This window comes from Scyliorhinus torazame, chromosome 3 (genome assembly GCF_047496885.1).
Source record: "Scyliorhinus torazame isolate Kashiwa2021f chromosome 3, sScyTor2.1, whole genome shotgun sequence".
In the NCBI taxonomy this organism is placed as follows: Eukaryota; Metazoa; Chordata; class Chondrichthyes; order Carcharhiniformes; family Scyliorhinidae; genus Scyliorhinus; species Scyliorhinus torazame.
This window is the reverse complement of record NC_092709.1, coordinates 219,527,652-219,552,504: the sequence shown is the minus strand read 5'-3', so window position 1 is coordinate 219,552,504 and position 24,853 is coordinate 219,527,652. Positions and strand designations below refer to the sequence as shown.

The following is a 24,853-nucleotide window of genomic DNA, read 5'->3' as shown; positions in this document are numbered from 1 at the left end:
ATGACCCTCGATTCCTGAACCCGGAATTAAGGTGAGGAGTATTTTAACAATGACTTGGTCAGAGATCGCTGGTGAAAGATTGAAGAATTTAAACGACTCCAATTATCATCAAATCAAGGTTTATTGCAAAACCCAGGTCAAAATCATCAACAGAAGAAACACAATAAAATTTTATGCTCTAATACAAACTAAGTCTATTCAAAAGTAATATAGCGGACACAACGAAAATTCTTATGATTACACAGTTTTTAGCAATATCACAAGGCACAAAACAAGTTCCCTTCCCCAAAGCCTCAACCACTATTAAAGTCAAGGGAGTTTCGCAAGCTGCTGCAGGGTACTTACGGTCACAGGCTGCAGAGGTCAAGTCAGGGGTGCAGAGGTCGAGCCAAGAACGAAGAGACCCCCAATCGAAAACACAGCCCCTTTTATATTGTTTTACCTGGCTTTGTCCTGTGATCGGCCAGCCCCTTTTGCATTGAAAAAGGTAAGATTTAAAGTTCCCGCTGGTCCCGCCCCCTTTGAGCCGGTCAGACCTGTCGAGATGGGAGTACCTCCCCTAGGTCCGCCTCCAGTCTGTTTTTTGAGATAACGAGGTTGAGCTCCCTTGAAGATTTTCAAAGACTTCCATCTGCTCCGGAGATAGCTGCTATGTTGATGGGGTGTTGATTGGATTCTGCTCTGGTGGAGGCCAGGTCATTTACATCTGCATGGGGCTATGACCATCCCATTGTCCTGCTTGCAGGCAGGCCCCCTGTGTATTCCCGTGCCCCTTGGTCTGTGTTTTGATCTTATCTCGTTGTCTGGCTCCTTCTTCCTTGTAGCTCCTAGGGGGGTGTTTGTAAATATTTATGTACTTATGTCCCTACTCAGCTCAGCGGATCAAGCCTGCTGGGAAAACTGGTTCTGTTCTCTTGGCTGAAAAGTCAGTTTACAGTCTCTGAGTTTTTATGCTTGGGCAGTTCCAAAAGGGCCGAATTGCCCGAAAACCTCACAGTAAGAAGTCTTACAACACCAGGTTAAAGTCCAACAGGTTTGTTTCAAATCACTAGTTTTCGGAGCACTGCTCCTTCTTCAGGTGAATGAAGAGGTGGGTTCCAGAAACATATATATAGACAAAGTCAAAGATGCAATATGATACTTTGAATGAGAGTTTTTGCAGGTAATTAAGTCTTTACAGATCCAGAGAGAGGGGTAATCACAGGTTAAAGAGGTGTGAATTGTGTCAAGCCAGGACAGTTGGTAGGATTTTGCAGGCCAGATGGTGGGGGATGAATGTAATGCAACATGAATCCCAGGTCCCGGTTGAGGCCGCACTCATGTGTGCGGAACTTGGCTGTAGGTTTCTGCTCGGCGATTGTGCGTTGTCACGCGTCCTGAAGGCCGCCTTGGAGAACGCTAACCCGGAGATCAGAGGCTGAAGAGGGCACTTCAGAGCCCTTGACTGCTGAAGTGTTCCCCGACTGGAAGGGAACATTCCTGCCTGGTGATTATCGCGCGATGTCCACTCATTCGTTGTCACAGCGTCTGCATGGTCTCGCCAATGTACCACGCTTCGGGACATCCTTTCCTGCAGCGTATGAGGTAGACAACGTTGGCCGAGTCGCATGAGTATGTACCACGTACCTGATGGGTGGTGTTCTCACGTGTAATGGTGGTATCCATGTCGATGATCTGGCACATATTGCAGAGATTGCCATGGCAGGGTTGTGTGGTGTTGTGGTTGCTGTTCTGAAGGCTGGGTAGTTTGCTGCAAACAATGGTTTGTTTGACGTTGCGCGGTTGTTTGAAGGCAAGTCGTGGGGGTGTGGCGATGACCGTGGCAAGATGTTCGTCTTCATCGATGACGTGTTGAAGGATGCGAAGAAGATGTTGTAGTTTCTCCGCACCGGGGAAGTACAGGACGACGAAGGGTACTCTGTCGGTTGTGTCCCGTGTTTTTCTTCTGAGGAGGTATTTTGCTGTAATGCGTTGGAACTGTCGATCGATGAGTCGAGCGCCATATCCGTTCGTAGTAGAGCATCTTTCAGCGTCTGTAGATGTCTGTTACGCTCCTCCTCGACTGAGCAGATCCTGTGCATATGGAGGGCTTGTCCATAGGGGATGGCTTCTTTAATGTGTTTAGGGTGGAAGCTGGAGAAGTGGAGCATCATGAGGTTACCCGTGGGCTTGCGGTAAAGCGAAGTGCTGAGGTGACCGTCCTTGATGGAGATGAGTGTATCCAAGAATGCAACCGATTCTGGAGAGTCAGCTATGGTGCGTCTGATGGTGGGATGAAACTTAGTGATGTCATCGTGTAGTCGTTTCAGTGATTCTTCGGCGTGGGTCCAAAGGAAAAAAATGTAATTGATGTATCTGCTATATAACGTCGGTTGAAGGTCCTGTGCGTTGAGGAGGTCTTGTTCAAACTTGTGCATGAAGATGTTGGCATACTGAGGTGCGAATTTGGTCCCCATGGCTGTTCCATGTGTCTGGATGAAGAACTTATTGTCGAAGGTGAAGACGTTGTGATCCAGAATGAAGCGGATGAGTTGCAGAATTGCGTCTGGAGATTGGCAGTTGTCGGTGTTGAGTACTGAGGCAGTTGCAGCAGTGCCGTCGTCATGGGGGATGCTGGTGTAGAGTGCCGAGACGTCCATTGTGACGGGGAATGTTCCTGGTTCAACTGTTCCATGGGTGCTGAGTTTCTGTAAGAAGTCCGTCGTATCGCAACAGAAGCTGGGCGTTCCTTGTACGATGGGTTTCAAGATGCCCTCGATGTAGCCAGAGCGGTGCTCACACAGGGTCCCATTACCTGATACAATAGGACGGTCTGGTGTGTTGGCCTTGTGTATTTTCGGGAGGCTGGAGAGATCTCCGACGCAGGGAGTAAGTGGGATGAGAGCATGTAGGGTGCTCTGAAGGTCTCGATCCAAGGTCTTGATCAGTCTGTTGAGTTGGCGGGTGTGTTCCTTAGTCGGATCTGCGGGTAACTGTCTGTAATGTCCCTGGTTGTTGAGTTGCCAATACACATCTTTGCAGTAGCCCGTTCTGTTCAGTATGACGGTGGCCCCTCTTTTGTCTGCTGGTTTGATGACGATGCTGCGGTTGGTCTTGAGAGCGCGGATGGCGTTGTGTTGAGTTTGGAAGACGTTCAGGGCTGTCTTGTGAATGCGACTGATGAATCTGGCATTGACGCGACTCCTGACGGCTTGAGCACACATGTCGAGTGTAGGGCAGCAGCCTTCCGGAGGGATCCAGTTCAACTCTTTCCTCTTGGGTTGCCGCACCGCAGATCTCTCGGTCTGCTGCTCCAGTTAATTGGTTGTCTCATTGGGTACGCTGTCGGCCTCTTGGGGTTGTGGAAGAACTCCCGGAGCCTCATTCGCCTGATGAATTCCTCTGTGTCTACCGCAGGACTGATGGGGTCCATTTTGGTGGTGGTGCAGAAATTGAGCCCTCTGAAATGAAATGAAAATGAAAATCGCTTATTGTCACAAGTAGGCTTCAATGAAATTACTGTGAAAAGCCCCTAGTCGCCACATTCCGGCACCTGTTCGGGGAGACTGGTACGGAAAAGTCCTCTGCTGAGGACTTTGATTTTGTCTGGTTGAAGGGTGTAGTCCGACAAGTTGACAATAGATTTCCCTGTATTGTTTTCTACTGTGGCACCGGGGGATGCTTGGTTGATGCTGGTGGTGATGCCAAGTTTCTCAAGCTTCAGGGGCGTCATTCTCCGACCCCCCCACCGGGTCGGAGAATCGCTGGGGGCTGCTGGGAATCCCGCCCCCGCCGGTTGCCGAAGTCTCCGGCACCGGAGATTCGGCGGGGGCGGGAATCGCGCCGCGCGGTTGGCGGGCCCCCCCGCTTGATTCTCCGGCCCGGATGGGCCGAAGTCCCGCCGATAAATTGCCTGTCCTGCCGGCGTAAATCAAAGCTGGTATTTACCGGCGGGACAAGGCGGCGCGGGCGGGCTCCGGAGTCCTGGGGGTGGGCGCGGGGTGATCTGACCCCGGGGGGTGCCCCCACGGTGGCCTGGCCTGCGATCGGGGCCCACCGATCCGCGGGCGGGCCTGTGCCATGGGGGCACTCTTTACCTTCCGCCTCCGCCACGGTCTCCACCATGGCAGAGGCAGAAGAGACTCCCTCCACTGCACATGCGCGGGAAACTGTCAGCGGCCGCTGACGCTTCCGCGCATGCACCGCCCCGACATGTCATTTCCGCGCCAGCTGGCGGGGCAACAAAAGCCGTTTCCGCCAGCTGGCGGGGCGGAAAATCCTCCGGCGTCGGCCTAGCCCCTCAATGTTGGGGCTCGGCCCCCAAAGATGCGGAGCATTCCGCACCTTTGGGGCGGCGCGATGCCCGTCTGATTGGCGCCGTTTTGGGAGAATTTTGCCCCCTGTTCTTGGTGTGCATATCGGTGACGTAGTATCGTTGTCTCATCTGTTTGGCGGTGTTCTGCAGCTGGTCTGCTGCGTCCTGATTCTGGTGATAGATCGACTACCCAATATCCATTACAAGCCCACTGATGTCCACAGCTACCTCGAACATGGCTTCTCACACCCCGCTCACTGTAAGAACTCCATCCCATTCTTCTACTTTCTCCGCCTCCGTTGCATCTGTTCCTATGATGCCACCTTCCAAAACAGTGCTTCTGACATATCTGCCTTTTTTCTGAACAAAGATCTCACCGCACCCCCCCCCCCCCCCACCCCTCGCCCCCACCCCTGAGCCCTCTCGCCATTAAGGTTAATAGGGCACTCAGCTGTGTCCCACGCGTCTCCCACACCTCTTCCTTCACCCCATTCACCCAGAACCATGATAGGGTCCCTCTTATCCTCACCTTTCATCCCACCAGCCTTCTCCACCATTTCCGCCAACTCCAGCATAATATCACCACGAAACACATCTTCCCCTCACCATCCCCTCCACGTATCTGCAATTTATTGGGACCATTTCCTCCGTGACATCCTGGTCCAATCTTGCATCGCGCAACAATCACCAGGCAAAAGTGTTCCCTTCCAGTCATGGAACACTTCAGCAGTCAAGGACATTCACCCTCCGATCTTCGGGTAAACATTCTCCAAATAAAAGGCAAAGATGTGGATGCACAATCTGGAAAACCAATAATTAATCATTATACAATGCACAATAACAATTATTCAAACTAGTCTTGCATGTTGGGTTGCAAATCTCAATTGGTTCATTAGGAAAAGACGAAGCAAAAGAAAAGCAGGAAGAAATAAATCAACGTGTTTAAATCATAAGGCTTAAGTGTAGCTTTTGTAGTTATTTAAAGAACAGTGTTGGGAAAGTTAACTGTTCATCCACAGAAACTGGGCTGGTGCTTTGCTTCCTTGACTTGCAGGGAACAGGTTAGTTAGAAAATTATGAGGAACCTGGAATGTGGGATTCCAATCCCCACTCCCCATGCTGTGTATTTTTAACTGCACAGAGTATTAGCGATAACATGGATCAGGGGCCAAGCAGATAAATCAGGCAGTCAGGGACCCAGCCCAGGAGTGTTGTAGGATTGCATTGGTCCATTTGTCAATTGAGTGGTGTTTGGTGGACTGTCAATCCTGGGGTTGGGTAGGGGGTGGAATTAGAAGGTAGTTGGGGACAGCTTGGATGCCAAGGTGGGAGCTTCATAATCCTGAAGGGGAAGGAAACTGCATTAGAAACCTCTTGGTGGGGTCAAAGGCCTCAGGAATGATCGGTGTGTATGTCCAAGTGTGGCGATTCCTCAGGCAGGCACCTGAATTCAGGAGATATCTACCTACGAATTCAACAAGTCCTCACCTCAATAAAGCTGCTGGGTTTGCCAACTGCAGTTAAAATTGAACGGTAGAATGACAATGACGCCTGCAGCCTGATTACCATATTCAAGGTTCCAACTCCCCTCCCTCTTTGGATCAAGTTGGTCACCTGCTCACCTTCCTGCCCCCGTGAAAGCTGGAAATGCACGGGTTGGAAGTAGGTTTGGATCAGGAAACATAATTATCATAATTTAACTACTCTTCTTCAACACCTGGTCCAAACCCACTTATTTTATTAAATGTAAAATTCCCCCTATTATGTCTGTCTCTTGGAAATCTATGGGGGAATGAAAAACCATGGATTTTTATAAAACAAGATCTGAAGGTTTCCTTTGTTTTGCAGTCTGTAGCAGTCTTATGTAAAATGAATTCGTGAAATCCAAATCTTGTGTTTTCTACAGAAAAGTTACTAATGAAATAGCAAATTCAATCAGCAGAGGCTCCAGGGTGGCAAGTTGATGCCAAAATATATCGCACTGGTATCAATAGGCATGTTGGGGCGAAGGCACATCAAAACAATTTTAAGGTGCAGCCCTTATTTTTCAATTCTATTGGCAAAATGCAGAACAAGGCCGGCAAGAATGGACCTTGTAGGATTTTTAAAAAATTAAATTACACCCATGCACGTTGCAACCAAAAGTGAAGGTTTGCCTGTGGCATGCTCCTCATCCATTTTAGATGGAATCTTGGGGATTGGCTTGTTCAGCAAGTCTTATTTTTTAAAAAGCTTCAGCAACAATTTGCATTTAAATGGCGCCTTTAGCATATAGAAGTAATCCAAGAACAGTATTTATAATGCTGTCAACGATGAATTTCAGCCGCAGAATGTCTGAAATATAATTTTTTTGCATGTATTGCAACCTGTTATGGGCCAGGGTTTAGAGAACCCCAAAGTGAATCATGGAATTCACCTGACCAACAACTTTTAATATATTGTGGTATGGGGAGCACACGGCCCACTCTACAGGTGTGGTACAGCAGAAATGGAAAAGTATTTTTTAAAGCAAAACAATGTTTATTCTATGAATTCAAGTTAACCTTTTAAAACACACAGTGAACATCTGAGCAACCATTAATTCAAATACAACCCCCAAAGAATACAACACTAAGTAATCCTTAATAACTTCCCAAACAACACCCAGAAGACAAAAGAAACACCTTTTAACAAAAGCACATTTGGTTTACATTCACTACTGAGAACATTTATAATTTTGACTTCACCAAATGATCAAGAGATAGTCTTTTCATGGCAAAGAGATCAACAGTACACCTGCTCTGTCTGGCTTCAGCTCCAACTCTGAAAACAAAACTAAAACACACCCTGCATCAAACAGCCTAAAACAAAAGTAAACAGCTGTCAGGCAGCCCAGCTTCACCCACACTCTGACATCACTGATAAACACCCATTTCTTAAAGGTACATTTCTTAAAGGTACTCTCACATGACGAACCACGCCAAGTATTTTTTTCACATATGTCTGCAGACAAGGGGCGTCATTCTCCGACCCCCCGCCGGGTCGGAGAATGGCCGTTGGCCGCCGTGAATCCCGCCCCCGCCCCCGCCGAAGTCTCCGAAGGGAGAAAAGTTGGCGGTGCGTTAATGGCGCCGCTGCCGCGGAGAATGTCACGGGTCTGCGCAAGGCAGCCGATTTTCAGCCTGCCGATATTCTCCCTCCCGGATGGGCCGAAGTCCCGTCGACGTGATGACCGTTCACGTCGACGTGAATCAAACCTCCTTTTCATCGGCGTGACCCGGTGCTCCAGGCTCATGCCGACCAGCGAGGAGGTGAGTGACGGCCTGGGGGGTTGGCTCTGGGCAGGAAATGGCGTGGCCGCAGACTGATTGCGTGAGGAGAGGTGTGTCTCGGCTTGTATGTGTGTGTGTGCGGCGGGGGGGGGGCTGGTTAGAGTAGGCTGGGCTCCGGGGGAGTGCCGGGAGGGGGTCCGTGCCGGGGAGGAGGTTGGGGGGGGGGTCCGTGCCGGGGTGGAGGTTGTGGAGGGGGTCCGTGCCTGGGTGCAGGTTGGGGGGGGTCCGTGCCGGGGTGGAGGTTGGGGGTTGAGGGGGGGTCCGTGCTGGGGTGGAGGTTGGGGAGGGGGTCCGTGCCGGGGTGGAGGTTGGGGGTTGGGGGGGGGTCCGTGCTGGGGTGGAGGTTGGGGGGGGTCCGTGCTGGGGTGGAGGTTGGGGAGGGGTCCGTGCTGGGGTGGAGGTTGGGGAGGGGGTCCGTGCTGGGGTGGAGGTTGGGGGTTGGGGAGGGGGTCCGTGCTGGGGTGGAGGTTGGGGGGGGGGTCCGTGCCGGGTGGAGGTTGGGGGTTGGGGGGGGTCCGTGCTGGGGTGGAGGTTGGGGAGGGGGTCCGTGCCGGGGTGGAGGTTGGGGGTTGGGGGGGGTCCGTGCTGGGGTGGAGATTGGGGGGGGGGGTCCGTGCTGGGGTGGAGGTTGGGGAGGGGTCCGTGCTGGGGTGGAGGTTGGGGAGGGGGTCCGTGCTGGGGTGGAGGTTGGGGGTTGGGGAGGGGGTCCGTGTCGGGGTGGAGGTTGGGGGTTGGGGGGGGTCCGTGCTGGGGTGGAGGTTGGGGAGGGGGTCCGTGCCGAGGAGGGTGATGGGAGGGCAAATGAGTTGGTCCACCTGGCCAGGTGCCAGCCTCCAACAGTTGGACCCGTGCGGTCCATGTCACCTGGCTGGGGGGAGGAGGGGATATGGGCAATGATGACATGTCGTCGTTCCCCTCCCCCCCCCACCAGGCCGTCATGTTTTCAGACCATCCAGCGATGTTGGCCGCCGTGGTGGCAGCCGCTCATGTCTATGTTGCCCTGGATGAGGAGGAGGAGGAGGAGGAGGAGGAGGAGCGTGCCAGAGAGGCGGCGCAGGCTGCCGCAGAGGGGCAGGTGGCAGCCGCCCAGGCTGGAGGGACACCTGACCGACAGGACAAGGAGGGGGAGGAGGACGTCGCGGCCCCATGGCAACGGAGGCACCCGAGGGCGCCCCGTGTGTACCGGCCCCGGCAGTCATACCAGGACCTCACGGACCGGGAATGCAGGAGGAGACTCCGGGTGAGCCGGGAAACCGTGGCACACATCTGCCACCTGCTGGCACACCTGTCACCGCGTGGCACTGGCGGGGGACACCCTCTCCCCGTGTCCGTCAAGGTTACGGTGGCCCTGAACTTTTATGCAACGGGGTCATTCCAGGCACCGAGTGGGGACCTGTCCGGCATATCGCAGACATCGGTGCATCCGGGCAGTGACAGATGCCCTTTATGCCATGGCGCACCGCTACATCCGCTTCCCCGTGGACCGGGCCAGCCAAGATGCCCAGGCCGTGGGCTTCTCTGCCGTTGCCGGGTTCCCCATGGTCCAGGGCGCGATCGATGGGATGCACGTAGCCGTGCGGCCACCTGCAGATAACAGGGCCATATTCACTAATAGGAAGGGGACCTATTCAATGAACGTACAGGTGGTCTGTGACCACCACATGATGATCCTGCACGTCTGCGCCCGTCACCCAGGCAGTGTACACGACTCATTCGTGTTGTCGCGGTCATCCATCCCCGGCATGTACGAGGGATGCCATCCCCGGCTGAGGGGCTGGTTGCTGGGCGACAGGGGCTGCCCATTGCGATCGTGGCTGATGACGCCTATACGGAGGCCACGCAATGAGGTGGAGAACCGCTACAATGATGCCCATGTAGCGACAAAGGGAGTGATCGAGAGGTGCTTTGGCGTGCTGAAGATGCGTTTCAGGTGCCTGGACCTCTCTGGGGGCGCCCTCCAGTATCGGTCAGATAGGGTCGGCCGCATCATTGTGGTGTGCTGCGTCCTGCACAACATAGCCCAGCAGAGGGGCGATGTGCCGCAGGCAGAGGAGGGCGGAGTGGAGGAGCAGCAGGAAGAGGCCCACTCCTCCCCAGATGAGGGGGATGGGGGCAATGGTCAGGGCAGACGGGGTAGACACAGGCGGGTGGCTGTCCACCGTTACCGGCTGGCCCAGCGGGCACGGGACAGACTGATAGCCGCCCGCTTCACTGATTAGATGGGCGTGGGAATCGGGTAGTATGGCCACAGACCGCACACCATGGCAACAGCCGACCACCCACACCCCCCACCCATCCACCCACCCAGCACCCTCACCCCCCTCCCCAACCCCACACACCCCACCCCCAATTGCCGATCCACCGGCGGCACAACGGGCCGGGCTCACCCAGTTGCGGGTGGACGCGTGTCTATCGCAGGCCATGGAGGATGATGACAACCCGCCCTGCGATGAGCTCGGCTTTACATCGTTGGACTATGTCTGACCCATGGCCACAGTACCACCATCCACCCGGACCATCCCTGCATGCGGCTGTGACACTGCAGCGCACGGTCCCGTCCTCTGCCCGGGGGATGTTGATGGCGGCCCAGGGGGAAGGGGGCAGACTCACCTGGGGCTGAGGTAAGACCACCCCTCACACACACAGTTGCGCTCAACGTACATGACACGCCCGCACACTTTGGACAGAGCACAAAGGCAGCTTCGGTAGGTGTAACATTGACTTTAATAACCAAAGGAGTTCATGCACGTGCCCTAGCCCCTAAAACTCATCTGTGCCCTGCACCCGTGCCAACTTACTCAGTGTCTAATTGTTTGGCCTTACGGGCCCTTTGACTACGTCTACGTGGTTCCCCAGACGGTACAGCAGAACTGGAGGTGGACTCCTGTGATTCCTGCCCTCTGACACTGGATCCCTTTGGCGACCTCCCCTACAGAGGGAGCCGGGACGGACCACACCACCTCCTCCTCCCTCGGGGTGCCCGATGGCCCCCAGGCCTCTACATGGATGGGGGATGCGAACGGACTGGCCATCCGACGCCCCCCCGACATCTGGCGCTGCCAGTCCTGGAGGCCCGTGCTGGTATCGACAGGGGTCTGCAGGTTTGCAGCCATGGAGCCCAGGGGGTTGTCAAACCCTGTCTGTGACAGTGCGACGCCGGCTCGCACATGGCCACTGGCGCCGATGCCCTCAGCGATGGCCTGCTGAGACTGGGCCATGGCCTGCTGAGACTGGGCCGTGGCCTGCAGAGACTGGGCCATGGCCTGCAGAGACTGGGCTATGGCCTGCTGAGACTGGGCCATGGCCTGCTGAGACTGGGCCATGGCCTGCTGAGACTGGGCTATGGCGTTGAGCGCCTCTGCCATCTGACGCTGGCACTGGCTCATGGCCTCCTGTGAGAGGGCAGCCATTTCCTGGGCCACAGACGCCGCCTGCACGGAAGGCCCCAGGCCTCGCAAACCGTTCCCCATGTCTGACACCGTCGCACCCATTGCCTCCACCGCGGACGCCACCCGTGCGGTGTCAGCCTGGGTGGCACGCATGACCGGGACCACTCCCAGCTCCTGGACGCGGGTGGACTCCTCCACCTGCGACCGCAGCCGCCGCAAGCCACCCGTCACCCTATTCGCTCGTCTCCGTGTCGGTGGTTGCATTGGATCTGTGTGTGGGTGTGGTAACTGCAGGAACCCGGGATACATCTGGGCGGCAGATGTTCGCTTGGCCTGGGCTGCCCTCCGACCGCCCGGTCCCTCTGCTGCTCCTACCTCCACCTGCTGTACCGGGACGGCTGTGTTGTGCGCACCAGTGAGTGTACCAGACGCCTCATCACTAAAGTGCCCAACCGTGGTGAGTGTTTCTGCGATGGTGGAGGGTGTTGGTGACAGCAGTGGCGTTGTGTCGTGCTCTTCATCCCACTCTGACCCCATGGCACTTTGGGGTGGGGGTTCGTCTCCACCCATCCACTCTGAGTCACTGTCCGGTATTTCGTCTTCCCGGGTAGGGGTGTCCTGGGTAGTGCTGTCCCGGGTAGTGCTGTCCCGGGTAGTGCTGTCTCGGGTAGGGGTGTCCTGGGTAGTACTGTCCCGGGTAGTGCTGTCCCGGGTAGTGCTGTCCCGGGTAGGGTGTCCTGGGTAGTGCTGTCCCGGGTAGTGGTGACCCGGGTAGGGGTGTCCTGGATAGTGGTGTCCTGGGTAGTGCTGTCCTGGCTCGGATGTGACGGGGGCCTGTGGCTGCCCCCCTCATCGCTGGGTGGTCGCTCCCGCACGTGACGGGGGTGTCGTCTCCCTGTTGCTCCAGGTCTCTCCGTTCTCCGTGGTGTGCGAGGGGCATCCTGCGGGCGTCGCATGCTGGAGGGTGCGGGTCTCTCCGTCTCCCGTGGTCTCCGAGGGGCATCCTGCAGGCGTCGCAAGCTGGAGGGTCCGGGTCTCTCCGTCTTCCGTGGTCTCCGAGGGGCATCCTGCGGGCGTCGCATGCTGGAGGATGCGGGTCTCTCCGTCTCCTGTGGTCTCCGAGGGGCATCCTGCGGGCGGTGTGCATCTGCGGGGATGGGTGCCTGGACGTTTGGTCCTGCGATACACAATGAAGCATGCATGGTTAGACATCAGGCAGTGATCAGGTGATACGGGGGAGGGGGATATAGGGGAGGGGGGATATGGGGACGGGCTGTTGGTGGCTCACTTGCTCGTGGGCCCCTGACCTCTGCATCAGCAACCTCCCGGTCCTCAGCTCCGCCAGCCAGTTCCAGGGCCCTTTCCTCGTGTACGGTCAGTGGCCTCTCATCAGCGGGCCCTCCTCCAGTCCTCACATGCTCCCTATTGTTGTGTGCGCGCTTCTCCTGTGGGGGGGGTGGTGGCAGGGGTAAAAGGCAACAGTGTTAGGCAGGTATATGAATGCACGCCATCGGTTGCGCGTGCATTGCAGAGGTTAAGGTTAGGGCTGGATTCACTTGGGAATATGGGGGATATGGGGGAGGGGGGATATGGGGGAGGGGGGATATGGGGGATATGGGGGAGGGGGGATATGGGGATATGGGGGAGGGGGGATATGGGGAGGGGGGATATGGGTGATATGGGGGATATGGGGGAGGGGGATATGGGGGATATGGGGGAGGGGGGATATGTGGGAGGGGGGATATGGGGGATATGGGGGAGGGGGGATATGGGGATATGGGGGAGGGGGGATATGGGGGACGGGGGATATGGGGGATATGGGGGAGGGGTGATATGGGGGTTATGGGGGAGGGGGGATATGGGGGATATGGGGAGGGGGGATATGGGGGATATGGGGGAGGGGGGATATGGGGAGGGGGGATATGGGGGATATGGGGGATATGGGGGATATGGGGGAGGGGGGATATGGGGGATATGGGGGAGGGGGATATGGGGGATATGGGGGAGGGGGGATATGGGGGAGGGGGGGATATGGGGGAGGGGGGGATATGGGGGCTATGGGGGAGGGGGGATATGGGGGAGGGGGGATATGGGGGAGGGGGGATATGGGGGAGGCTCACCCTGCCTGCTCTGACGAGGTCGTTCACCTTCTTGTGGCACTGGGTGCCTGTCCGTGGTGTCAGGGCCACAGCGGTGACGGCCTCTGCCACTTCCCTCCACAGACGCCGGCTGTGGCGTGGGGCAACTCTGCGGCCGTGCCCGGGATACAGGGCATCCCTCCTCTGCTCCACCGCGTCCAGGAGCGCCTCCACATCGCGTGACTCGAACCTCGCGGCTGAGCGACGGCCAGCCATCCAGTCGGGTGTTGCGGTCGGGTGATCTGGTCGGGTGGGGGGGAGCTGCGCGGCCTTATGAGCCGTCACGCCGTGCAGCGCGTATGACGCTGCACGGCGTGAATCACTGCGCAAGCGCGGATCCCGTTACGTCGCTGCTAGCCCATTTCGGGCCGGAGACTATCGTCCCATTTTTATGACGTGACGCAAGTGGGATTTGCGCCGTTTTTTGCGCCGATCGGCGGACTTTCCGCCGATAACGGAGAATTTCGTCCAAGATGTGACAAATTACAAAAACACAAACTTCTGGAGTGTATTTAACATCGACAATAATCCTTCAAATCCCGGCCCTGGGGCACTGTCCGTGTGGAGTTTGCACATCTCGTGTCTGCGTGGGTTTCACTTCCACAACCCAAAGGTGGGCAGGTTAGATGGATTGGCCAGGCTAAATTGCCCTTTAATTGGGAAAAAATAATTGGGTACTCTAAATTTATAACAAACAAACATAGAAAATAATGCCAAGGTGCTTCAAAATGGACACAGATCCAAATATTAGTCATTCAGCCTCTTGAGGCTGCCCTGACAAGACATCAGAGTCTAAGGAGTGGAGTGTTTGAGGGAGCAGGGTCTAGGGCTGGAGAAGGTTACAGAGATAGGGAAGGGTGAAGTCAACAACGGATAAAAATGTCAGATTTGAGGGCTTTCCAACATTAAAGGATGTAGTGTTACTAATAGCCTCTACTTTGTCACAATTACTCCATCTTTCTTTCATCAGCATAACTTCAGCTGTAATGACCTCCTGTGGCCAAATATAGGCTCCCTTTTTGTTTTCCTAATCCCAATCCAGAGTGCTACAGAATAAACTCTCTGCACAAGCTTTTTTTCTGCATCTAGAATCATAGAATCCTCACGGTGCAGAAGGACACCATTCGGCCCATCGAGTCTGCACCAATCCTTCAAATGAGCACTCTACCCATAGCCAGTCATCCAATGACCCCTCCCTACCCCCATAACCCCATAACCTACATGCACATGCCTGGACACTAAGGGGCAATTTATCATGGCCAATCCACCTAACCCATACATCTTTGGACTGTAGGAGGAAACCAGAGCACCCGGTGGAAACTCACACAGACACAGAATGTGCAAACTCCGCGCACACAGTGACCCAAGCCGGAATTGAACCCGGGTCCCAGGCGCTGTGAGGTAGCAGTGCTAACCACTGTGCCACCATGCTGCCCACACACCTGCTCAAGTGCCTGCGAGCAAACTTCCTGGGGAGAACTCCCATTGAAAAATTGAACGGTATGCTCTGCAGGCCCAGACAAGTCTGTTCATTTGGAAGGGTAGAGTTTTTCTCAATCCACCATCAGAACTTTGGCAGGCATAAGGCAAAAATGCCATATATCCAGCAAAGTGGGAAAAGGTCAGAGGAAATTCATCCCTTATGTTTCCTATTATTGGAGTATTGGCGCTTTTATTTTAGCTGGCTCTACTCATGGTTGACATTGGCTGCTCTAGTAGGAAACTATTTCATTTCCTAGTATCCTTCACTTTGATGTTCACAAAATGCACGACACAAATGAATGAATAGAAGCATTTTCAGTTTTGGTAAACCAGAGATTGATAGCATGAATACTTCAACCTGATTATTGAAATGAAGATGCCGGCATTGGACTGGGGTGGGCACAGTAAGAAGTCTTACAACACCAGGTTAAAGTCCAACAGTTTTGTTTTGAATCACTAGCTTTCTGAGTGCAGCTCCTTCCTCAGGTGAATGAACAGGGCAGCATGGTAGCATAGTGGTTAGCACAATTGCTTCACAGCTCCAGGGTCCCAGGTTCGATTCCGGCTTGGGTCACTGTCTGTGCGGAGTCTGCACATCCTCCCCGTGTGTGCGTGGGTTTCCTCCGGGTGCTCCGGTTTCCTCCCACAGTCCAAAGATGTGCAGGTTAGGTGGATTGGCCATGATAAATTGCCCTTCGTGTCCAAAATTGCCCTTAGTGTTGTGTGGGGTTACTGGGTTATGGGGATAGGGTAGAAGTGTGGACCTTGAAAGGGTGCTCTTTCCAAGAGCTGGTGCAGACTCGATGGGCCGAATGGCCTCCTTCTGCAGTGTAAATTCTATGAAATCTATGAACCTGAGGAAGGAGCAGTGCTCCGAAAGCTAGTGATTTGAAACAAACCTGTTGGACTTTAACCTGGTGTTGCAAGACTTGTTACTGATCATTGAAGTCAGCGGTAATCAATATTGAATCGTGAACCTGAGCATCAAAGTGTTGATCCATGTAAATATGGTTCAGGGTTAATGCAAATACAGGTCATTGTCAAGCATATATATATATACACACCATAACTGTGAAGAAGTGCACAATATTACATATTTAAGGTTGATTTTAATCATTTTCATTAAAACTGTTGGTGATCAAAGGTTCATAAAATAAATCTCTTTGAAAATAAAACCTCCAGAAATGGTTTTGCTGTTTCGTTTGAAACAAACTACACTCCAGTGAGAATAAAAGCATAAATCTTGGAAACAGCAGCTGTTCCAACAGTTCAAATTATTCCAACTGTTGCAGAAACAGATGGGCAGCAACTTATAAATGCATTAATTTAATCCAAGAAAACGATTCTGTAATTGTTCCATGTGAGACAATGCATTTAGCTCACTTTCAAAGTTTTAAAAATTGTATTCAAGTACTATAAAGTTTCAATTCTCTGCATGTCACAAATACACCCACTGTTTAATAACATCTCCAGATGTTGCAAGTACAATTGAATCTAATAAATTCCGACTCCCTGCGATTGAAGTCCAATTTATCAGCTTGTCCCCATGAGGGAAAGCCCATTAGTAGTGACAGCGAGAATCACATTGGCTTCAGAAGCATTCTCTGGAAAAGGATATTCCTGTTAGATACAACTCCATTAATTGGATATTTTCATAGCCGATTGTGTATATTGTCATGGATTTTCCTATTAACTGCTGTAAGGCCCCCTCACCCACTGCCAGGGTGCCCAAGTGGCAATGCAAGGGTGCCAGGCTGGCAGTGCCAAGGAGACTGGGTGGCAGAGGCAGAACCAGGATGCCACCCTGCCTTGACCCCGATTACCCGGGGGCCTCCCATGGCCTGGGGGACAGCACCCCCCCCCCCTCCTCCCCACCTGCCGTTGCGCCTGGTCAACGTTTGCGTGGACCAGTTCTAAACAGCACCCTGGCAACGTTTCCCAGGCACTGCTGTTGAATCCCGGACGCTGGGTGAATCCGGTGTCCGGATATTTAAATGAGCTGTTTTGCGAGATTCCGTTAAATCTCGCGAGACGTTCCAAACGTCGTGAACCTCTTGCGAGCTTCAACGGCCTCGCCTGACACCAAGACGGTCATGACAAGGCCGCTGCATCAAGCCGTTTGTGTGCTGTGGTAAGTATTTATATGTGGACAGGATAAAATGGGAAAAGCTGTTCAAATTCTATGAAATACAAGCGCGAATCAACCCCGTATTCTCTATCGACTGTTCAACTACAGTAGACATCACTACCATCTGGTATCCTGCTATATCATTCCCTAGAACAAATTGAATGCCTGCAATGGGCAAGGTTTCTACCATAACTATACCAACTTCCCCTGTCTTCAAGCTACTCTGAGCTCACTTTTACGACAGGAATTTCTTTTGGTTCACCAAGAATGTTGCTGACCAGACAGAATCTTTTCCTTCAATATCCCTTTGGGACAACAAATACCTCTAGCCGTAGCCAAGAGGGATTTGTTTCCTGTTCCATGTTTGGATGACTGCATCAAAAGCATTGGATGGTCAAAACTCATCACCAAAATAGACTGGCTAAAGATCTATTGGCAACTACCTTTGACTGAGAGGGCAAAGAAGACCTCCACTTTTGTGACACCCCAAGGAGCTTGGCAATTCAAAGCTATGCTTTTGGGTTGAAGAACGTCTCTGCCTCTTTTCAATGGCTCACAAACCAAGTGATTCGAGGATTGAATCACTGTGCTGTATACATTGATGACTTAGTGGTGTTCAGCCAGTGTTTGGAAGAGCATCTACACCACCTAAAGGAACTGTTTGACCGCTTAGAAGCCGATCTCGTGGTGAATCTAGCAAAAAGCAAATTTGCTGAGGCTCAAACTTCATCTGTGTCACAGAGTGGGACATGGTCAAATGGCATCATGAGATGCAAAAATACAGGCTGTTTGGGACTTCTCGGAACCCATCGCTAGAAAAGAGATTTAAAGAATTCTGTGCATGAGCGGATTCTACCGGATTTCGACAAAGTCCCACATAAGAGATTAGTGTGTAAAATTAAAGCACATGCGATTAGGAGTAGTGTACTGAGATGGATAGAAAACTAGTTGGCAGACAGGAAACAAAGAGTAGGAATAAATGGGTCTTTTTCCAAACGGCACTGCAATCACGAGATTGGCAGTGACTAGTGGGGTACCGCAGAGATCGGTGCTGGGATCCCAACTATTTACTATATATTAATGATTTTGATAAGGGTTCTCCAAATGTAATTGGCAGATGACACAAAGCTGGAGGGGAGGGTAAGCTGTGAGAGGATGCAAAAATCCTTCGGTGTGATTTGAACAAGTTGAGTGAATGGGTAAATGATGGCAGATGCAGTTTAATTTGATTAAATGTGAGGTTATCCATTTTGATAGCAAAAATGGGAAGGCAGATTATTATCTGAATGGCCATAAATTAGTGCAACAGAACCTGGGGCCCTCCTACACCAGTCACTGAAGGTAAGCATGTAAGTGCAGTAGGCAGTAAACAAAGCAAATGATATGTTGGCCTTCACAGTGAGAGGATTCGAGTACAGGATCAGGGATGACTTGCTGCAATTACACAGGGCCTTCCGAGACCACATCTGGAATATTGTGTGCAGGTTTGGTCTCCTTATCTGAGGAAGGATGTTTTTGCTCTAGAAGAGTGCAGAGAAGGTTTACCAGACTGATTCCTGGGATGGCAGGACTGACGTACGAGGAGAGATTGAGTTGGTTAGGATTGTATTTGCTGGAATTCAGAAGAATGAGGGGGATCTCATAAAAATCTATACAATCTTAACAGGACTATACAGGTGGACACATGAGGGCTGTTCCTGATGGTGGGTGTGCCCAGAACCAGAGGCCACAATCTAAGGATAGGGGGTAGACCATTTAAGACAGAAAAGAGTTGAAATGTCTTCACCCAGAGACTGGTGAGCCTATGGAATTTGCTACAACGGAAAGTAGTTGAAGTCAAAATATTGTATGCTTTCAAAAAGCAGTTAGATATAGCACTTGGGGTGAAGGAGATCAAAGATATGGGGAGGAGGTGGGATTAGGCTTTTGAGTTGGATAATCAGCCACGATCATAGTAAATGGTGGAGCATGCTTGGTGGGCCGAATGGCCTCCTCCTGCTCCTATTTTCTATGTTTCTACTATAAGTTTATGCCAAACTTTAGCAGTGTGGTAGCACTACTCAAGAAAAACAAGCACGTTGACTGGACAGAGGAATGCCAAATGGCATTCAACCATTTAAAAACTGTGTTGACTATAAACCCAGTGTTAGCAGCACCTAATTATGACAATCAGTTTAAAATGTTGGTGGATACTAGCGACATTGGTTTTTGAGATTTATGTTGCCAGCAACTCAGCAGAGACAATCATACTGGCTTCAATCCTTTGAAATATTTGGAGAAATTCCAAAATTGGAACATCCGGTTATTCCAATGTAGATTCCTCTTGCACCCATTCATCTTAAAAATCATTCATGTGGCCAGGAGAGAAAAGGTCTTTGCGGACGCTTTATACTGAGTATGAAAGAAACTTTTGGGAAAAGTGAGTGTAAATTTTCGCGGTATCTACTCTGTTAATACATGCTCTAGAATTTTGTAATGTTTCATAAGATAGAACTAATACGAGAAGGTTAGAATCATATAATTTACATAGAATTTACAGTGCAGAAGAAGGACATTTGGCCCATCGAGTCTTCACCGAGTCTGAAAAATGATACGTCTTTCAAATTAAAACATTTCATTTTTAAAAAGGGGGGGCATGCACGGTTTGCCTTGTAGCAGCAGTAACACAGATCTAAGAAGACATAATAGGGTGTAATGTGTTTGGCAACAGGTAGAAATCTGCCTAGCAGCAGCAGTAGCCTGTATTCAAAAGTCCGGATGAGATCCGTCTTTCCCAGTAACAAGATTTGAAAGCATCTAGATAGGACCAAGTGTGAATCACCTATAGTGGAAAGAGCTTAACTAGATGATTGCGAGATCAGTGAGCTATACACATGCTAATTTCTCGAGTCAAGGAATGTGAGAGGGGCAGACAGCCAAATACACAGTCTGCAGAATCAAAGAGGAACAAGGGTACAATTTCCAGCACCCTCAAGAAGCAAGGCAGGCCAGTTTACATCTAACAGCCTGGAGGTCAGTTTACATCTAACAGTGTGGAGGCTAGTTTTACATCTAACAGCTAAGAGGCCAGTTGTACATCTAATAGCCTCTAAGTCTCAGTGTCAAGGCAGTGAAGAAATCTTTGTGAAGGGAGTTTAAATATCCCTGCTGGACCCAGAAAATACTTTCCCAGACTTGATCATCAACTCTGCATTGTGTGGTAATTATAAGTTGGATGTGACTTATAGATGTATTTACTTTGGATGTTTTTTGGGCAAGGAGAAGGATTAAGGAGTTCAAGGATTGTAAATATATTTTGGAACAAGGGGTACGCTCTCCATAAAGTGTCTGTAGTGTAGTCCCGTCCGTGTGTTTGTCTTTTATTTAATTTAATAAATAGTCTTTAATAATTGTTACACGACGACTGGGCTGCTTATTCTCACTGTGGTTTCACTTGACTCCTTACACAATTCCAAAAACAAACCATTCACCCTCATGAATTGGGGTTTCAAACTTGGATACCCTTGCAGATAATATTAGTGTGGTTTGTGACAATACACACTTCTTTAACTACAATACTGCTGTTTCTGATCACTTGTCCTTCCATCGAGAATGGTTCCTGTATGAGGACAGCAACGCTTCACTGGTATCAGTGAGAACCTTTATTGAACTGAATAGAAATGGCAGCCGACAGCTCTTGCCTCCTGGCAGAGCCACGTGACTGTGGGAAGCTAGGCAGTACACTTAGTAAGATTGCATTTTCAAAACCTAAATACTCCTATTTTCATAATGAACAAAAAATACAAACATCCCTTCATTTCAAGTGAATAAAGACACATCTGTCATGCATAATCCAGTGTGACTGTGAGTTACCAAAGTTACCCACGATATACCCACTGTCCCCATGCATTAACAACTGTCACTGCACATGCATTGCACACGTACCGAATGGATCTTTCCAGGCCTTCCCGCCTACGGGATTTTCTGGTCCTGCTGACAGCGACCACATGCAGAGGTTCCCTGGTGACATGGCCACTGAGCAATGCAAATGACTATTGACTAAGGTGGGACTGGAAGATCCCACAGCCGGCCAATGGTGAGCTGTCTCCGCCTCTCTCTCTCTCGCTTACAACCTGTAACCATCGGCTCCCCTTTAGGCCTCTGCACCAACACATATCTTCACTCCTTTCCTCCCTATCTAATTCCTCCCCTCCCCTCCCATCTCCCCAACACTGATCATTGGTGCACAACAGTGCTGCCGTTCACCTGCAGCGAGAAGACCCACATTACGTAGTATTATGATCTATGTGGTTGCTATTCCACCAACTCACTGTTGAACATGGGTTTCCAGGGTCCACAGCCGCTGGAGGCTTCCACTTTTATGGTTTTCCCAAGCTGTCCCAGGTCTTCTGCCAGATGACTCCCAACATGCCCATGTCACCTTGGTGTGGACGTGCTCCAGACTGACATATTCTGCCAATGGTGCGACTAATTAGACAGGGTGGGGAAACAATTACAGTCGGGTCTGTTTCTGCCTCCTATTAATACGATACACGTTGCTTTCCCGCCCGCCTCTGGCACATTCCCACTGTCCATTTCATGGCAGTGGGAAACTGATTTTTCAGCTCCTACACATTGTTCCCTGCCCACCACAGCCCCCATGCTCCTATCACACCCACTATTAAACTCATTAAATAGGGATTGGAAAATCTTGGCCATTATATCTTCTATATGTATGAAAAACCAAATTAGGCACCCATTAATTCATTCCACTGGTAGTGTTTAAAATCTTCTTTTTAATTAAGGGGCAATTTGGAGTGGCCAATTCACCTACCCTGCACATCAAATCCAGGTCCTCGGAGCCATGAGGCAGCAGTGCTAACCACCGTGCTTCTGTGCCACCCATGTCTACAATCATATGGTGGGTCATAAAACATGTTGAGGTGTTAGCTTTGTGTCAATAGTTATTCTCTTGTTCCTGAATCAAAAATGTCTTGGGTTCAACCCTTACTCCCGAGATTTGACTACAGAAGCCAAGCAGGCTATCCATGAAGGCATCACCTTCTTAACCTTGCCCCTTGCCTGAGGTGTGGTGACCCTCTGGTTTATTTACCTCCAGTTAGTTCTCTCTCATAAGGGGGGAGCAGCCAGTCATCCTCAGGGATGATGGTGACTATCATTTCACTGAGAGAATGCGGCACTCTAAGAGTGATGTGCTTTGGATAGGAATTTAATTAAGGTCTTGGCTGTCCTATCAGGTGGAGGTAAACAAAGTAGATAGGAACAGGTGTTCTGGCCAACAACCCTCAACGAATGCTACCAAAAAGAAATGATCTGGCCATTTGTCTCATTGCTATTTGTGAGAATATGGGGCGAAATTCTCCACTCCCGCGCCGAAGTGGCCGCGCCGTCGTGAACGCCGTCGAGGTTCACGCCGGCCTGAAGCGGCCCCTTTCCCGACCGATTCAGGCCCTGACAATGGGCTAGGATCGGGGCCGCGTCATCTACACGCGCCAGGCCTTGTCGCCCGCGTAAAGGCGCGCCGCATAGATGACGCGGCCGGCGCCGCATAACTGCCGTCATCCGCGCATGCGTGGTTGCCGTCCTCTCTAAGTCCGCCCTGCAAGAAGAGGGCGGACGGATCTTGCGGGGTCGCGGAAGGAAGGAGGTCCTCCTTCAGAGAGGGCGGCCCGACGATCGGTGGGCACCGATCGCGGGCCACCCCACATTTGAGGTACGCCCCGTTGCAGGATCCCCCCCCCCCCCAGGCCACCCCCCCAGCGTTCATGACGGCAGCGACCAGGTGTGGACGGCGCCGGGGGGAACCCGCCGTTTTGGCCTGGTCGCTCGGCCCATCCGGGCCTGAGAATAGCGGGGGTGCCGGAGAATCGCCATTTTGGGTGTCTCCAGCGATTCTCCAGCCTGCGGCCCGCGGAACTCGACGGGGCCGTTCCCGCCGCTTGGGAGAATCACAGGAGGGCGTCGGACCGGCGTGCCGGGAAATTTTGGCGGCGCAGGCGATTCTCCCAACCGGCGCAGGAGTGGAGAATCTCGCCCATGCTCTCCACAAACTGGCTGCCACATTTATCCGTGTTCCAACATTGGCTACACTTCAAAAGTACTTCACTGGCTGCAAAATGCTTTTCATGAGGTCATGAAAAGTGCTATATAAATGTAAGTTCATTGTTTCTTCACAATAACGATTGATGGGTTTGCCCAAAGGTGGAAGCCGTTCATTGATTTCTTCAAGGAAAATTGAGGCATCAGGCGAGACGGGAGGTGGGGTGGGGAGGGGCGGAATAAGGTGTTAAAATGGGGAAGGCAGGACGGGAGGAGGAGAATGGCAGGGGGGGTTGTGGTGTTGGTTAGCTAGTTATTTATTTATAAACATGTTCCAGTTTGTTTTTGCTCTTGTTTTTTAGTTTGTATTTGCGCTTATGTAAATGCCTGAATAAAAGTAGATTTTTTAAATTAATTCTTTGGGGAGGTAACAAGGAAGTTAGACAAGAGAGAGCCAGTGGACGTGATCTATTTGGATTTGCAGAAGGCCTTTGACAAAGTGCCGTTCAGGAATCTGTTAAATAAGATAAGTGTCCATGATGTTAAGGGCAAGATACTGGCACGGATAGAGGATTGGCTTGCTGATAGAAGGCAGAGAGTGGGGATAAAGGGGTCTCTTTCAGGATGGCAACCGGTGGCTAGTGGTGTTCCACAGGGTTCAGTGTTGGGCCCACAACTATTCACGATACAGATTAACAATCTGGGAAAAGGAACTTAGAGCATTGTTGTTAAGTTTGCAGATGATGCAAAGGTATGTAGAGGGACAGGTAGTATTGAGGAAGCAGGGAGGCTGCAGAAGGACCTGGGCAGGCTAAGCGAGTGGGCAAAGAAGTGGTAGATGGAATCCAATGAGGAAAAGTGTGAGGTTATGTACTTTGATAGGAAGATTAGAGGCATAGACTATTTTCTGAATGGGAAAGGGCTTCGGAAATTGGAAGCACAAAGGGACTTAGGAGTCCTAGTTCAGGATTCTCTCGAGGTTAACATGCAGTTAGGAAGGCAAATGCAGTGTTGGCATTCATTTCGAGAGGGCCAGAATACAAGAGCAGGGATGTACTGGTGAGGCGATATAAGGCTCTGGTCAGACACCATTTGGAACACTGTGAACAGTATCTAAGGAAGGATATGTTGACCTTGAAGGTGCCCAGGAGAGGTTCACGGGAATGATCCCGGGAATGAAAGGCTTGTCATATGAGGAGCAGTTGATGACTCTGGGTCTGTGCTCGATGGTGTTCAGAAGGATGAGGGGGGTCGCATTGAAACATAGTGGGCTGCATGGTAGCACAGTGGTTAGCACAGTTGCTTCACAGCTCCAGGGTCCCCGGTTCGATTCCCGGCTTGGGCTACTGTCTGTGCGGAGTCTGCATGTTCTCCCCGTGTCTGTGTGGGTTTCCTCCGGGTGCTCCAGTTTCCTCCCACAGACCAAAGATGTGCAGGTTAGGTGGATTGATTATGCTAAATTGCCCTTAGTGTCCAAAAAAATGGTTAGGTGGGGTTACGGGGACAGGGTGGATGTGAGGGGACAGAGTGGAGGGGAGGGCATAGGGTGGAGGTATGGGCTTAGGTAGAGTGCTCTTTCCAAGGGCCGGTGCAGACTCGATGGGCCGAATTGCCTCCTTCTGCACTGTAAATTCTATGATTCTATGAACGTTGAGAAGGTTAACATTTAGTGCATTGGTTTGTTCAAAACTGACCTGAAATGATTTGATAAGACCATCTGGTTGTGAAATCAGCTAACAGCTGGAGTGAGTACCGTCATTTTATTGGTGAAGTTTCAAAGTTAAATGGGTAAAGAAATTAGAATGTGCCTGTCTCAATTATTTTGGTGTGTACATTTTCTTTATTCATTCATGGGATGTGGGTGTCGCTAGCCAGGCCAACTTTTATTGCCCATCCCTAAATGCCCTCGAGAAGGTAATGGTGAGCTTCCTTCTTGAACTGTTGTAGTCCCTGAGTTGTAGGTGTGATGAATGTAAGATATTGTTATATATATTGTATTTTATACCTGGTGTAGTAATGTTATTAAAAGCCTGGGTTACGGTATTTTTTTTTGCAATAATATTATGAAAGAA

At 51.4% G+C, this 24,853-nt stretch overlaps 1 protein-coding gene across 1 annotated transcript; it reads right to left on the bottom strand.

Annotated features, from left to right (window-relative positions):
- Positions 1–351: 351 nt before the first annotated feature.
- LOC140409575 (uncharacterized) lies at positions 352–5,089 on the bottom strand. Its single transcript, XM_072497946.1, has 2 exons — positions 4,824–5,089; positions 352–3,440 (listed from the first exon to the last, which is right to left on the bottom strand). Exon 2 carries the CDS (start codon positions 3,201–3,203, stop codon positions 1,509–1,511), a length of 1,695 nt encoding a protein of 564 aa, XP_072354047.1. The 5' UTR covers positions 3,204–3,440; positions 4,824–5,089; the 3' UTR covers positions 352–1,508.
- Between the last annotated feature and the right edge of the window lie 19,764 nt (positions 5,090–24,853).